We start from the raw sequence: 13,246 nt of genomic DNA on the forward strand, positions 1-13,246 counted from the left end.
GTAGATCTTTGCAGTGTTGTTACTTTCTTTTTGGAATGATGGAAGCAGCTTTGTTCTGCAACACAAAATGAAACAGCTCTCCAGACGTTGGAAATTACTGTGTTGTAGGGCAAGTACTGAATTATACATACACAAATAACTGCACCAATAAAAGGACTTCTTCAGATTCATTCTGAGCTTTGGATACTGGCCCATTTTATCCTTTCATTCAGTTTATGGTTTAGAACAACAATTAAAGCAACTTAAGGTCAGTAGAGGTGCTTTTAACATTAAAAGCATTAATTGTGCAATACTAAGTCCAGTCTCTACCTCCGGTTGCTTCTCTCCCCCGCGTCTAGTTGAATGAGCAGTCCCTTTAGGATGACTGCAAGCTCTGTTTTCTCCCTGAGTTCTAATGGTCTCTATCTCCTGTACAACATTAGAAACTTTTCAGTAACATCAGACAGTGCTTAAAATGAAAGTTTTATAAGTCCTTTTGCAGCGATTAAAGCTACTTACCTGACTGAGATAACTACAATGCCCTTCGAATAAAGGATCAAGCATATCAGTGGGTCTCAGAAACAAATTCACAGGTTGTAAATTTCTTTCCTTATAAATCTTGTGCAGAAATGTTCTGCCTTAGTGGCTCATTGTAGGAAGTGATCTGTGTGGATTTTTTTCTGAAGGCTGAGGATTATAGTTGCAGTGGTTGCAAATAAAGAACAAGAAGATTGTATTTGGCAAACACTGATTTATTTATTTTTCGTAGCTAATATGGACATTTGTTGTGTGCGAATATACTGCCTTTGTATATTTTCAGCTGTGTAGACTAAATTTGCTCTTTGTATGAACAAGGACAGCCATATCTTAAATAGGTGTGTTCACTGGTTTTGGCTGACCTTACCTCAGTTAAGTACAGGGAAGGCACAGCAAGATGGGTGCCATTCATTCTAACCCTACAAATGATTCGAACAGCGTCTAACATCCAGGGTGGTTGCTGAGGTGGAAAGGGGAGGAAAGCTGAGAGTTCTGGACTTGTTTAGGATGTCCAGCAAATTACTGTGGTGTTAGAAGTTGGACGCAGTTCTCCTGACCATCAGTCTCTTACCTTTATTCCAACTGATTCTATGCAAGACGGACTTCTGTGATGCGCTTGGATTCAAGCCTTAGGTTTTCAGTCATCTTTGACAAATCCTTATTTCTGTAGATGAATTCAGTATGCTCGTGTGAGCATCAGCTCTTTCATGGAAGTGCAGTGGATCTTCTCAGACTTGCTGAAAAGTGTCTGTGGTGTCTTTCAGCCCAGGCCTTGAATGCCTTTAATTAGAGTTTTGGTTTGTTGCAGAATTAGCGGCATTAATGAAGCTCAGTGTTTCCTACTAAATGTATTCCAGCTCTATCATAATTGCTTTGCTAAGTGACCAAAATGAAAGCAATCTGTTTGATGACTTGCAGTTCCTGTCATCATTTCATTGCTAGCCAAACAAATACAGTGCTGTAGTCCCATCACTGCTGAATGCTCAGCTACGCCTAATTTTCAAGTTACTACAAATAAATTATTTGGAAGTGCAAATATGTTGTTCCAAATGATGTTTGTGATATTAAAAGATTTGATCACAGCTGAAATCTCCATACTGACTTGGGGCACAGAATGTTTAAATGTGCTTTTTTTCCCCCCCTCTTTCTTTCTCTTGGGACTGCTGCTTTTTACAGGGGCTACGATGACCCCATCGAGACAGAGATGGTTGAAGAAAGGATCCCTTACCTTCATGGTGGCTACGCAGCACCGCTGGCACAGCCAGAGAGAGGAAGCATGGCTAGTATTGACCGCCTGGGGAAGCGCTCACCCTCTATTGACAGCATTCGTAAAGACCCCAGGTGGAGGGACCCTGACCTCCCTGAAGTCATCGCCATGCTCAGCCACCCTATTGATCCAGTCAAGTCTAACGCCGCGGCCTACTTGCAGCACCTGTGCTATGAGAATGACAAAATCAAAAAGGACGTGAGGCACCTTAAAGGGATACCCATCTTGGTGGGCCTACTTGACCATCCGAAGCCAGAGGTCCATCGTAAGGCCTGCGGGGCTCTCAGAAACATCTCCTACGGGAAGGATAATGAAAACAAGGTGGCTATAAAGAACTGTGACGGCATCCCTGCTTTGATCAGACTTTTGCGAAAAACAAATGACATGGAAGTCAGAGAGCTGATTACAGGTCAGTGTCTACATTTTCTTTAATAAATTATTCTTTAGAGGAGTCCTTTCAGTTTCAGGAGCAAGAATTTCTGGAGACTAGAAGATTGAATTTAGATCACTGGCTGCAGCTGTTTTTTAGGCTGCTCAGTGTTTGTGGTATGAGAAAGCCTAAGGCAAATGTGCCCTTTAGGAGGAAATCAAGATCATCTGTATATGTTGCACACACTGGTTTTCCTGAGTGCTGAGAGATGGATGGTGCTTCTTGGATGTAGCTTGCAACTGCATGTGGTTGAGTTACTGAAGCTGAAATGAGTTATAGCAACTCCATTGACAGGTAATTTGTACTGTGCCTGCCCTCAGTGTGTTATAATCATGAGGTAAGATATGCTAATCTAAAACTTTCCTTGTTAATCTCTCATAAAGCGATCCCGCTGCCGTGTCCCAACTCCTTTATATTGATAGAACAGTCAGGCTCCTCAGGAGCGCTTCCTACCCTGATGCCGGTGCGTCTGAGGCTGTACATAAATTGCAGCACTCCTGGAGCTGAGGGTTGGGAAATGCTAAGAATTTAAGGAGCCTGCTGCAAGATGTTCTGGTGGACATGTGGATTGTCCCTTACAATCGGAAAAGGGAGAATTATATTTTGAAGATACTGAGCTCTTGCACACTTTCCAGGGATTTTTCAATCACTTAGAACTCCATTATTCAACCTATTTTTATTTGAACTTAGTCTTGGACATCATCCAAAAGGAGTAGTAAAGTATATGCCAAGTTTCAAAGTTCAGCCACTAAGTGGAAGAGGGTGGAGAAGTATGTCATCTCCTAAACTAAGGAGAAAATATATTGTTCTTCAGTCTCTCGTAGCTCATGAGGAGTGAAATGGATTTCCCTAGTTCTTCTCAGAAGCAGCAGGGGAAAAACCAGGGGAGCTGTGGTGGATTTCAGTGCCAGAATAAAGATTTTTTTTGAAAGTTTTTTGTATGCAAAAATGGGTCCAGGACTGAAACATTTTAGCTACCTTATCAGTTTAGGACTGTCCAAGCAGACCCTACTGCAGTGTGATTTAAGCCATTTGAAGTAAACATCATAATTCTATAATCGCCTCAAAAATATGGCAGCTGTCCAGGTTTTTACTGGTAATCAAAATTCTCTGAGATGAACGGTGGCTTGGGATGTTCCAACTGTTCTTCCCCCCACCATTATAGCATATTGAGAATACTGGGTCTAAATACACAATATAGAAACTAGATATTTTTTTTGCAGTCCTTTTCCAGACAGCTGGTAGAGGAGAGCTCTGTGTAGCGTGTTTTGGTTTTGCCTTGATTGCTGTGTGTGCTTGGTCTCCTAGCGTGGAAGCTCTGTAGGTAGTATTTATGTTCCATTTGTTGCACTCATTTAGTATGATGGCTGACTTGATTTTATTTTTTAAATAAAGAGTTTCTGTTTATCTACTGTTCTAGTTTACTCAAAACTCATTTCTGGAGTGCTGAGAAGGAATAAATTTACTTCTGTAGATTCAAGAAAGGAGAAACCAGTCTGTAATTTACTCTGAAGGAATATCATTATAATGCTAAATGGTAATCAGTCACTTTTGAGATGGCAAAAACAAACTGGATGTTTTCCCTTTTCACTCTAAATGGTGATTGCTTTGATTTCCAGTTGATTAATTAGATTTATAGTTCAAATAAATTTTATTTGGCAATACCTCCTGCTAATTAAATATAGTATTTTTGTTCCACTTCATTTTATGCTATTTAAAGATCTTTATTTCTTTTTACTGAGAAACACCAGGAATACTGAGGGCATTAACCTAAACAGATGTCCAGCAACAGATGATATGCATTTAATCTCCACCTAACTAGGAATGATTTCATTCCACTTCTAAAACAACATCACCAGATCCGGTGTGAGACATTGAAGCATCAGTATAGAAGAGAAGAGTATTCCAACAATGCCTGTGTGGCTGATGCTAGTGTACTTTGCAGCCAGTGTTCAAAGCCTCAGCTGATAATGTGGAATTGCTCACTCAGAAATAAGATCCACAGGACAGCAGAGAGAAACTCAAGAGCCACCTTAAAGGCAAAGAGAGCATTCAGCCAGGGCTGCTACAAAAAGATGGTGTTTTGCAGCCTCAAAAATTCAGGTGACAGTTCTGGTGTTCTCGTGGTAGAAATCTTGACTTCCTATCAGGGAACTTTTCCCAAGTGATAAACCAAAGATTACCTTTGCCATGAAAGTTTTTCATTCTGTCTAGCGTGAAATCTCTGGGGACTTCTGCAATCATGCAAAGAAAAAAATCTTTTTCAGATCAAAATGGAAGAAAAGGCAACTGCATACAGAGGATGCTTGTTTATTTCTTTTAAAAGGCTGCACATTGAGGTTTGGTATGAGGCATTGCCTTTCCTGTGCTTTGCTATTTCTGTAATTCAGCACTGGCTGTTTTTTGAAGGCTGGATAGTCGTAATCAGCTGGTTATCCCAGATGTGGATGGCCGATGAAATAATCCTGCTTTCCTAAGAGATTTAAATAATTTAGATGCCTGAATTCAAGAGCGCTTCCAGTCTTGAAGTTTTGCTTCTCCAGGTGTGGGGCACTGCCTGCCTGGAGGACAAGAGGTACATGGGAGCATCCAAGAAGCCACATTATTTGCAGTTGGGGAGGGTGCCTTCTGGCAGAAGTGTGCATTGTTCTCTCATTTGTGAGAGTCCTTGGCTGTAGTACAACTCCGGGACCTCTCATTAACTTAGTGATCTGACACAGCAGCCGCAGCTGTCCAGGGCAGGATGAGCTTGGCCAGCCAGCTGGGCCTGGCCAGTGGGTTAATGGAGTGGGGAAAATGCAGAAGAAGTCGACGCAGCTGCATGGAAGCATGAGGAAGGAATTGGATGTGTGATGCCCACTGCTGAATGCGTGATCATGAATAGTACGTCAGAAGAGTGTTTACTTGACTATTGCCCAGAATATACTTCCTGGAGAACATAAGTTAAATGGAATTTTGGAAGCAGGCTGAGTATACTGATAGAGCACTGCTGCCAGGTTAAGGAAGTCTGTAGCATCCCCCCCCACCCCCGATAATGCAGTTTTTGGTGGAATTGAGAACCTCTGGGTTAATGTCACAGCTGTTTCACCAGTCGGTCTTGATATAATTGCAAATGGCACTAAACTGATGTACATCAGGCTAATACAAATTCGTGAGGCATGTAAAAAATACTTTTAAAACTCAAGATACAATCATAAGGTATCACAGATCTCCCTTTTCTTGCTTTTTAATGTGTGGAGTTACAAAATGGCTCCATCAACTGCACTAAGGGAAGCTTGATTTAACTGTCAGTGTCCATAAGTAAATCACAAGTAGCATCGTGTTGAGAAATATTCCACAAAGTTCACTGTTGTATCCCTCTCAGTGGATCATTTTCTTGATAAATGGAGGGAAATGAGGATTAAGCTGATAAGGAATGAAATCTGTTCTGATTGGGAAAGCTGCAAGAGTTTTTTTATCTTGAGCGATAAGGTTTTTTTGGAGCAAATGTTCCTATCAGATATGCAAGACCAAAATTCTATTACGTTCTTTAAAAGCAATCAGAAGTTGGTAGCATTAATGAATAATTTTGTTCTTTGTGGGAAAGTTGAAAGTAATTTTGTTGTTTAATGACATTGCACAGATTTTAAGTGGTGCAGAACGTGATTTTCCTACTGCTGTATATTGTCAAACTGATTTTAATTGAAAAATGATTGACCTTCAAAATGCTCTGCGGAGGATGTATTTTGATCTAAAACTATAATAGAATCTTTCTGATTGATCAGCTCACTCAGAATTCACAACTGCTGGTAATTCATGTATGCTAAGATGCTGTGAGCTGATCCAGCACCATCTTCTCGATGAAGTACTGTGCTGTCTTGAACTTTCTGATTGTATTTTCTATGGGAAGGCTTGTCAGAAGAATGTCCCTTTTCCAAGTGTGTTCTGCAACACAGTAGTTCGTATTGAGGTTCTGAGCTTGACCATCATTCAACTCCAAGAAGCCCAGCTCCACTCTTTGGGACTTGGAATGGTGCAAACAAGTCTATATGTGTCCAGTAAATACGTACAGGACCACCATACAACAAGAAGTTCTTGGTGAATGTAATGCTGAGTGCTTTTTTCCCACATGCTGAAAGATTTAGAATGGACCAGAGACAAAGAGTTAAACAGCTTCATGATCTAATTTTGTGGTGACATTGGATTTTTGCAAGTAAGCAAGCACAGCAGGAAAAGATGTGCCTTGGATTTTGGAAGGTAATAGCAACATTGTGCTCTGGCAGAATTCCTTCAGAGATCTTCTTTACAGAGTTAGCTCTGAGGAGGCGGAGATTTAGAAAATTATGGCCGTGGCTCTAATCGCTTCTAATATGACATAAATTGTATAGCTGTTTATAGCTTGTAGTAATTTTGATATATTTGTACGGTAATCAGTACTTCTGAAATAAAAATATGTAACTATTGTCCCTGCTTAACATGCTGAAAGAGTAAGGTAATGATTACAGTTAGAACTATATTAAGTACATTGCAAATAGTGCTTATGAATAAAATAGAGTTGATCGTGATTGTGATCATCTTCTGAAAAGCAATAGCTCTTTGTCAAGTCCTAAAATTCATTCAACCTCTGGTCAAAAAGGCAAATACTTGTGAAAGCATATGGAAAATTTAGATAACTTCATTTCCCTTCTGCTGCTGTGGTAGCGACTTAATTTCTCTTGAGTGCTATTCGTTTGAATAGATTAAAATTAGAGTTTTAAAAACGGTGTTTCTAGCTTGTTGGATCATTAGTGTGTTATGCTAATAGAGGCAGGGAGTGATTTTTACAAGATGAATGTCAAATTTACAGGGATTTTTTTACTCAGATTTCCTTGCACTGCTGAAACCTACAGTCTGATAAGAATTTTTTTCACTTTTTTTTTGGAGTTTATGTGGCTGTCACTGTCTATAGTTCTACCATGTGTTTCGTTTCCTCAAGAGCTGAAAGGATGCTGGGATTTAGATCTTTGTTTCGTAACTTTGAATAATAAAAATGTATTATTGCTTTTTATTATCTTTATCTCCTATTGTGGACTATTTTCCCCATAAAGTCAAGCTTGAATTTGATTTTTTTTTTTTTCCCCCCTGCCCCTGGAACCACAGGACTCCATCATCACTGTTTATCTTGGGCTATCTTTCTGTGAAGAGCTGCTGTGCATTTTTCTTCACTGAATGCTGTTCAACAGCCAAATTCCTTTGGTTTTCCCCATGCGTCAAGGAGGACATTATAAATATAAGCGCTTTGACATTTTTTGAGTAATTTGAAGAGTTTTCTGCTGTATATTTTTCATAAGAAGACACTTTTTATTCTTAGTTTGTTAGTGTTTTCTGTGAAACATTTGAGAGGTGGGTGAGAAACTGAAAAGCTTGCAAACTGTTTTTTGTTTCTTCGGAGGAGATGGAGGAAAGGCATTCTGTTTAACGTCAATCCCTGCTGTCTCGTAGCCACTTGAGGGCAAGGAGATTGACAGTCAAAATGTGTTTGCTTCTGAATGGTTTATTGCATAAATTGTATTCAGTCTTTTATTAAAAATTCAGGATGAGTATGTACAGGAGATCCCTTTGTTAGGCGCAGGCATTGATGAGGTTCACTTGCGTGGTGTAGATTGACAGGATCGCGATGCTTCAGTTCTGCAACCCAGTGAGAATACTAAGCCCAGCTGGATTTAGTCTCTTGAAATAACTCCTGGTGAATGAGAACGTGGAAGAAAGGGAGTTTGGAGGAGATGATTTTATTTTGCAGATTTGGGTTGAAGGTTGAATCTAGACGCAAATCTTCAAGTCGGAAAACAAGCAAAAGATTTGAGCACTGGAAAACTTTTGGATAGTTCTTTAATATTCAGAGCTCTTGGAAATTTTGTAGGTATTTTTGTCTTTTTAAGTATTTATCTGCCTGATTGTTTTTAAGCACTGAAATTTGCCTTTGTAGTTTCATAACACAGACAACACATTTTGTCAGTCCTCCAGGAACGAGGAAAAGGCAGAATCTCATTTCAGATGCAGAAGAAACATGTAAGAGCTCCTTCCTGAAATGCACGTACAAAGGGCTCTCAGATTTTAAAACTTAACTTTCCCACATACAGATGACTTTTAATCCTGACACTGTTCCCAGTTGAAATATCTTCCATTTCAAAAGGACAGAAATGCAGGCTCCTTACAAACACCGTATGAGGTTCCTCAGTTTCTCTTTTCCTGCCTTTTTTTTTTCTTTTTTTTTTTTTTTTTTTTGGAGCATTGCAAACAGCAAATGCTTCATCCATGTTCCTGTGGAGGAGCCCTGACTTACACTGTATAATTTTCTGGGATTTATCTATCTAGTTCAGTGCTAGATGTTCTGATTTTGCATCTGAATTTCAGAAGTACTGAGCCAGCAATGCATTTAGGGATCCAATTGTAGTTATTATTTCTATGTCAGCGAGTCTGATATGCTTAAGGAATTGGTGTACAGTGACTAAAGAAAGACTGTCTAGTGAAGTATTTAAAATTAATCTGATAACTTACGTGTCAGGTTTTATAGCCTTATTATAAATATTGACTTACATTTGTTTCTTAGACCAATTTGTTACGAAAATTAAAGATGCTCTTCCACAACAAGTTGGGACCAATTAGTATTTCCAGCTTAGTTTTGTTTGTTTGTTTTTTATTGTCTGTCATGTTTCACAATGACAAAGGGTAATTATTATAAAGGGTACAAAGAGAAAATTAATTTACGCTTCACCAATACTGTCTAGTTGGAAAGCTTAAAAAAGAGTTATGAAAAATCTCAGCATATCTACGAATGGCAAGGTTAAAAAAGAAAAAAGCAGTATTTTTGTGTTTTTGTCTTTTTTTTTTCTGAGTCTGAAAGTAAAGAAATGTTGTGGCATTCATTCTGTTGTCTGCCTCTGAAATTTTGTAGTTTCCGAAGTCTGAACAGACACCTGGCTTTTGTAAAGCCCACTGGGAATAGGAGACAGCCCAGTGTTAGACTTCGGAGGCTCTGCTAAGCACCAGCCTTTGAGGTTATCATATAAGTGCCACTCACTGCTCACATGCAGATAAAATTCCTTTTCTCACACGGTGCTTGCCATGACCCTATATGGATAATGCTCTGATATTAAAATAGGACGTTGGGCGTTTGGCGCTTCCAGCTTGTAGCTGTGAGAGCTCGGGTGCTAGGAGAGTTCCCACGGGGCAGCCGCCTTGTTGCCTCCAGAGGCGGCCGTGGTGCTCTCCTGCCCGCCGGCGCCTTGTGGTGGCTGGCAGGGCTCAGTGAGGCAATGGGGTTATTGAACAAAAGTAACAGATCCAACTTTTTTTTCCAGGCATTTTTGAAGCTTGAAGGTTTTAAAACCTGGAGTGGTTGAAAGGGACTGAAACAGAAGGTTGCACCTTTGTTTTTCTTTTGTGTTTTGTTTCAAATATGGCTAAGAGGCAAATATCTACAACTTGCCCTGTAACATGCACGAATTCACTTAAAAAAAGATTTCCTTTGAGTTCTGGGGAATCTTGCTTTTCCATGCAGTCTATCTGAAGTTTGGTGCATCGTCACACTTCTCCGTGGAGGTCAAAAATGTGCATTTAGCTCCCTCCAAGTGCTGTTACTGACTGTTTTTAAACCTTAGCAGGTTGGGCCTGTGCAGAAATTCTCCCTGAAGCAAATGTCCTGTTTTAGTCCAAACTTCATTAGCAGTAACTACCAGGACAGTGTTACAGGTCTGATGGAAAATTTTATCGTGTATCTAAGACCAGGTATTTGTACAATTGTGAGGCTGTTCTGTTATTTTGATACTTGACATCTGTCTATTTTAGCTCATAAGCAAGGTAAAAATGGAAGGACTGAGAAGGAGAACTGATTTGCAGCTTCTTCAAGGAATTGTACGCTTATAGCATTGTGATTTGAACACAGATATTGTCTGTGACAGCAGAATGTGAAAGTAAATAACAGAGGAGTCTTGTGTGAAATACTGTCTGGTGCAGAGGATAAACATAAGATCAATAATCCTTCATAAATTCAGCCCTGTTTTTAAGGCTTGCTTAATATACTTGTCTGCTTCACTGGATGAATTTTGCTTTTTGAGGCATAGCTGGGCTTGACAGTGTAACAACATCAACATTTGTATGTAGTAGAAATATCCTGTTCATCTCCACATCACGTGTATGTACTCTGTTGTACAGCTTAATGACTTCAACATTATCCGTATCGTGGTAAAAGTGATCCTGTATCTTTGGAAATGCTTCCATTGCAGCAACTGTGGACTTTTCCCTGAGCTGTCTGTGTAGTCCGGCCCCTCATCAAGTGATCACTTAGTTTTGTGATTTAACCTTCTCATGATTCTGTTTAAGCTAGAGTTAAAAATAGTTGTTATTCTCTTGTTATTGGTTTAATTATACCTGTTTCTCCTGAAGGCACCCTATGGAACTTGTCTTCCTACGAGCCCCTGAAGATGGTCATCATCAACCACGGCCTGCAGACGCTCACCAACGAGGTGATTATACCCCACTCGGGCTGGGAGAGTGAGCCGAACGAGGACTCGAAGCCTCGCGATGCTGAGTGGACAACTGTCTTCAAGAACACTTCTGGTTGTTTACGGTAAGGCAGAACTGGGAAATATTCATCTGTTGTTCACCACATCCTGTGTTTAGGATTCTCTTAGAATTCTTTTGATTTAAAATCAAGTATCATATATCTTCTGTTTTTGCAAAGAGCCCCCCATTTCAATGGCCACGATAGCAATGCTGGAGGTACTTAGTGTGCCATCGTTTCTTGTTGTAGAACCTTGCCAATGTAGGTCTGTCCAGTGAGGTCTGTATGAAGAGTAGGTGATTTAGGCAGGTTTTGCAGAGTGGCTCTCTGTAGTGAGGTGTATAATGCAATGGGGAGTGACCCAGTTAAGAGGTTAACTGCCAAACTGAGTACAGAATAAGCATCTTCCAATGCAACCTGTGCCATAAGTACCACGAATCATGCTTTCATTTATCTACTGTGCTGTGATTAGTGGGATGTTTCTATAAATTTTGAGTATGTTGTTTGCTTCCCCCAATGGTGCAGTTTTTATTTATTTTAAAGGCATGTTTTCAAACAGTTCCCTTCCTGTTCTTGGGTTTCTTGCTATCAAAAGGCATTTTTTGCAGGTGCTAGGAAACTGATTTTATGGAAATATACCTAGCCTGAAACATGCATCCAATTTTAGCGACAGATGCTTTTGTGGAAGTTACTGATATGCTCCTATTCTAAGCTCAAGTGGTTGAGGACCTATGGGAAATCAGTTAAGGACCTAAACTACTGAACATTTCTAATATTACTGGTATTCATTGAAAAGGATTTTCTTATGGTTAGAAATGGTATTTGAATTTGAGGGCACCTCAAGAGTCAGATGATACGTGCTAGAAGCTGGGGTCAGGTAAAGTCAGAAAAACCTGAAGAACCATGTGCCCTAAATACTGACTCTTTCACTTTGCTTGTCTCTGAGATAAAATAGCGGAGATGTCCTGTTAGATTCTTCAGCTTCATGAAGAAGTCAATTAGTTTGAATGAAGCTAATAAATATTTGGCATTGTTCCTTCTGTTGCTCTGAAGTATACTTCTGTCAGACTTCTACTGATTAATGCTTCTTCTGAAGTTGGTTCATTTCTGTTTCTTGGGCTTGTGGTCTCTAAATTGCAATAACTATTCCCCTGAGTAACATCACAAATGAAGGAAGTAATGAAAACTGTTCTGAAAGGGCCCATTACTGAAATTATTTGCAGTCCCACTGGAGACTAAGGTCCTTTAAGTAGGCTCCAGACATCATAGGTTTTTCCTTACTTGTGTCCCATTTTCTAATGGTGTTCCACAAGAGGAAATTAGTCGTGCTGGGGGATAAAAGGTTTATCTGAATGAATGTGAGATTCTCCAAGAAGTGTAGACAATAAATCGATCATTAGCAGACTAACCTAATCCGCGTCATAAATTTTTATTAGTCTGTACAGTGCCCTAATCCACTCAAACTTCTAAATTCCGGGAAACTTTTTAATGAAGAAAGGCATTGGCTTTACAGGACATGAAAATAGCACATACCACTCGGCCAAGTTATTTTCCAAAGGCTGATGAAGAGGGATGCAGAGAACAGCAGTACTGAGAGAGCTAGTTAGAGAATTCCACTTTTGATAATTCAAGTGTCCTGTTTTTAAAAAAAAAAAAAAAAAAAGTCACTTCAAAAGCATCAAGACAGCAGTTAGAGAACAGTGACTGCTTCTGTTGTTGAGAGGGAAGATGTCTGTAGTCTCTGCTGTCTTAGTCATAGGGGACTAAGCATGTTGCGGAAAATTCGGAGCTTCATTCAGTCAGGTGTGGGGCAAGGTGATTTTGTGCCTGAAAGTGGCTGCTTAGGGTAAATGGAAATGTGTTGGCAGATCATCAGGAAAAGGTAATCTGTAAAAGGTATTTTACTGATGTCTTTGCTATGCTGAGGAGGGAGCAACCCCTTGTGTAGGGAGGGGGAGAGTTGCCTTTTCTGTCTCCTCTCTGTAAGAGAAAGTGAGTTAAAACCAGTCTAGGACAGCAGAGATGCAGAAGTAGGAGAGATACAAGCTGCCCTTAGTGTTGCAAGGTAGGTGATACTACATATCTTTTGCAGAGCATTTCCAAGTCTAGGGTTAGAAAAGAACATATCAAAAGTAATTATCATTATTTCTGTTGGAAATATTTTTCTGTTGTTTGTTGAAATCCTCTGCAGCTCATCCTTACAAGCACCCTTCAGATAAGACAGTTAACGCCAGTAGAGAAGAAATGTTTGCAGCCATCTGTCTAACAGACATCAGTGTTTAAAAAATCCTTTGCCTACTCTTTTTTTTTTCACACAGTAGCAGGTCCCAGAAATTCAATTTTCCATGAATGGAGCTTACTGCGAACTACAAACTGTGTACCAATTTGATATTTAATTGGGAGGTTAGTCCTCTTGATGCTGTGCCAGCCTCCTTTGTCCCCTTTGGAATCAATCCGAAAATGTGTGCTACGTTGTCTTCAAAGATGCTGTCAGTTCTTTTGGAACTTCTGA

The 13,246-nt window shown here is 39.8% G+C and overlaps 1 protein-coding gene across 14 annotated transcripts in view; it reads left to right on the forward strand.

The window, feature by feature from the left end:
- ARVCF (ARVCF delta catenin family member) overlaps positions 1-13,246 on the forward strand; it is a 275,731-nt gene that overhangs the window by 195,171 nt on the left and 67,314 nt on the right. For all 14 annotated transcript variants that reach the window (XR_013940399.1, XR_013940400.1, XR_013940401.1 and 11 more), the window contains 2 exons: positions 1,693-2,192; positions 10,617-10,800. Coding sequence is in view for 10 of the 14 variants with exons in the window: in XM_080559763.1 (XP_080415889.1) it covers positions 1,693-2,192; positions 10,617-10,800 (684 nt within the window). In the remaining 4 variants the exon portion in view is untranslated. The remainder of the gene's footprint in view (positions 1-1,692; positions 2,193-10,616; positions 10,801-13,246) is intronic.

Source organism: Anser brachyrhynchus (genome assembly GCF_964034855.1).
Source record: "Anser brachyrhynchus genome assembly, chromosome: 17".
Classification (NCBI taxonomy): domain Eukaryota; kingdom Metazoa; phylum Chordata; class Aves; order Anseriformes; family Anatidae; genus Anser; species Anser brachyrhynchus.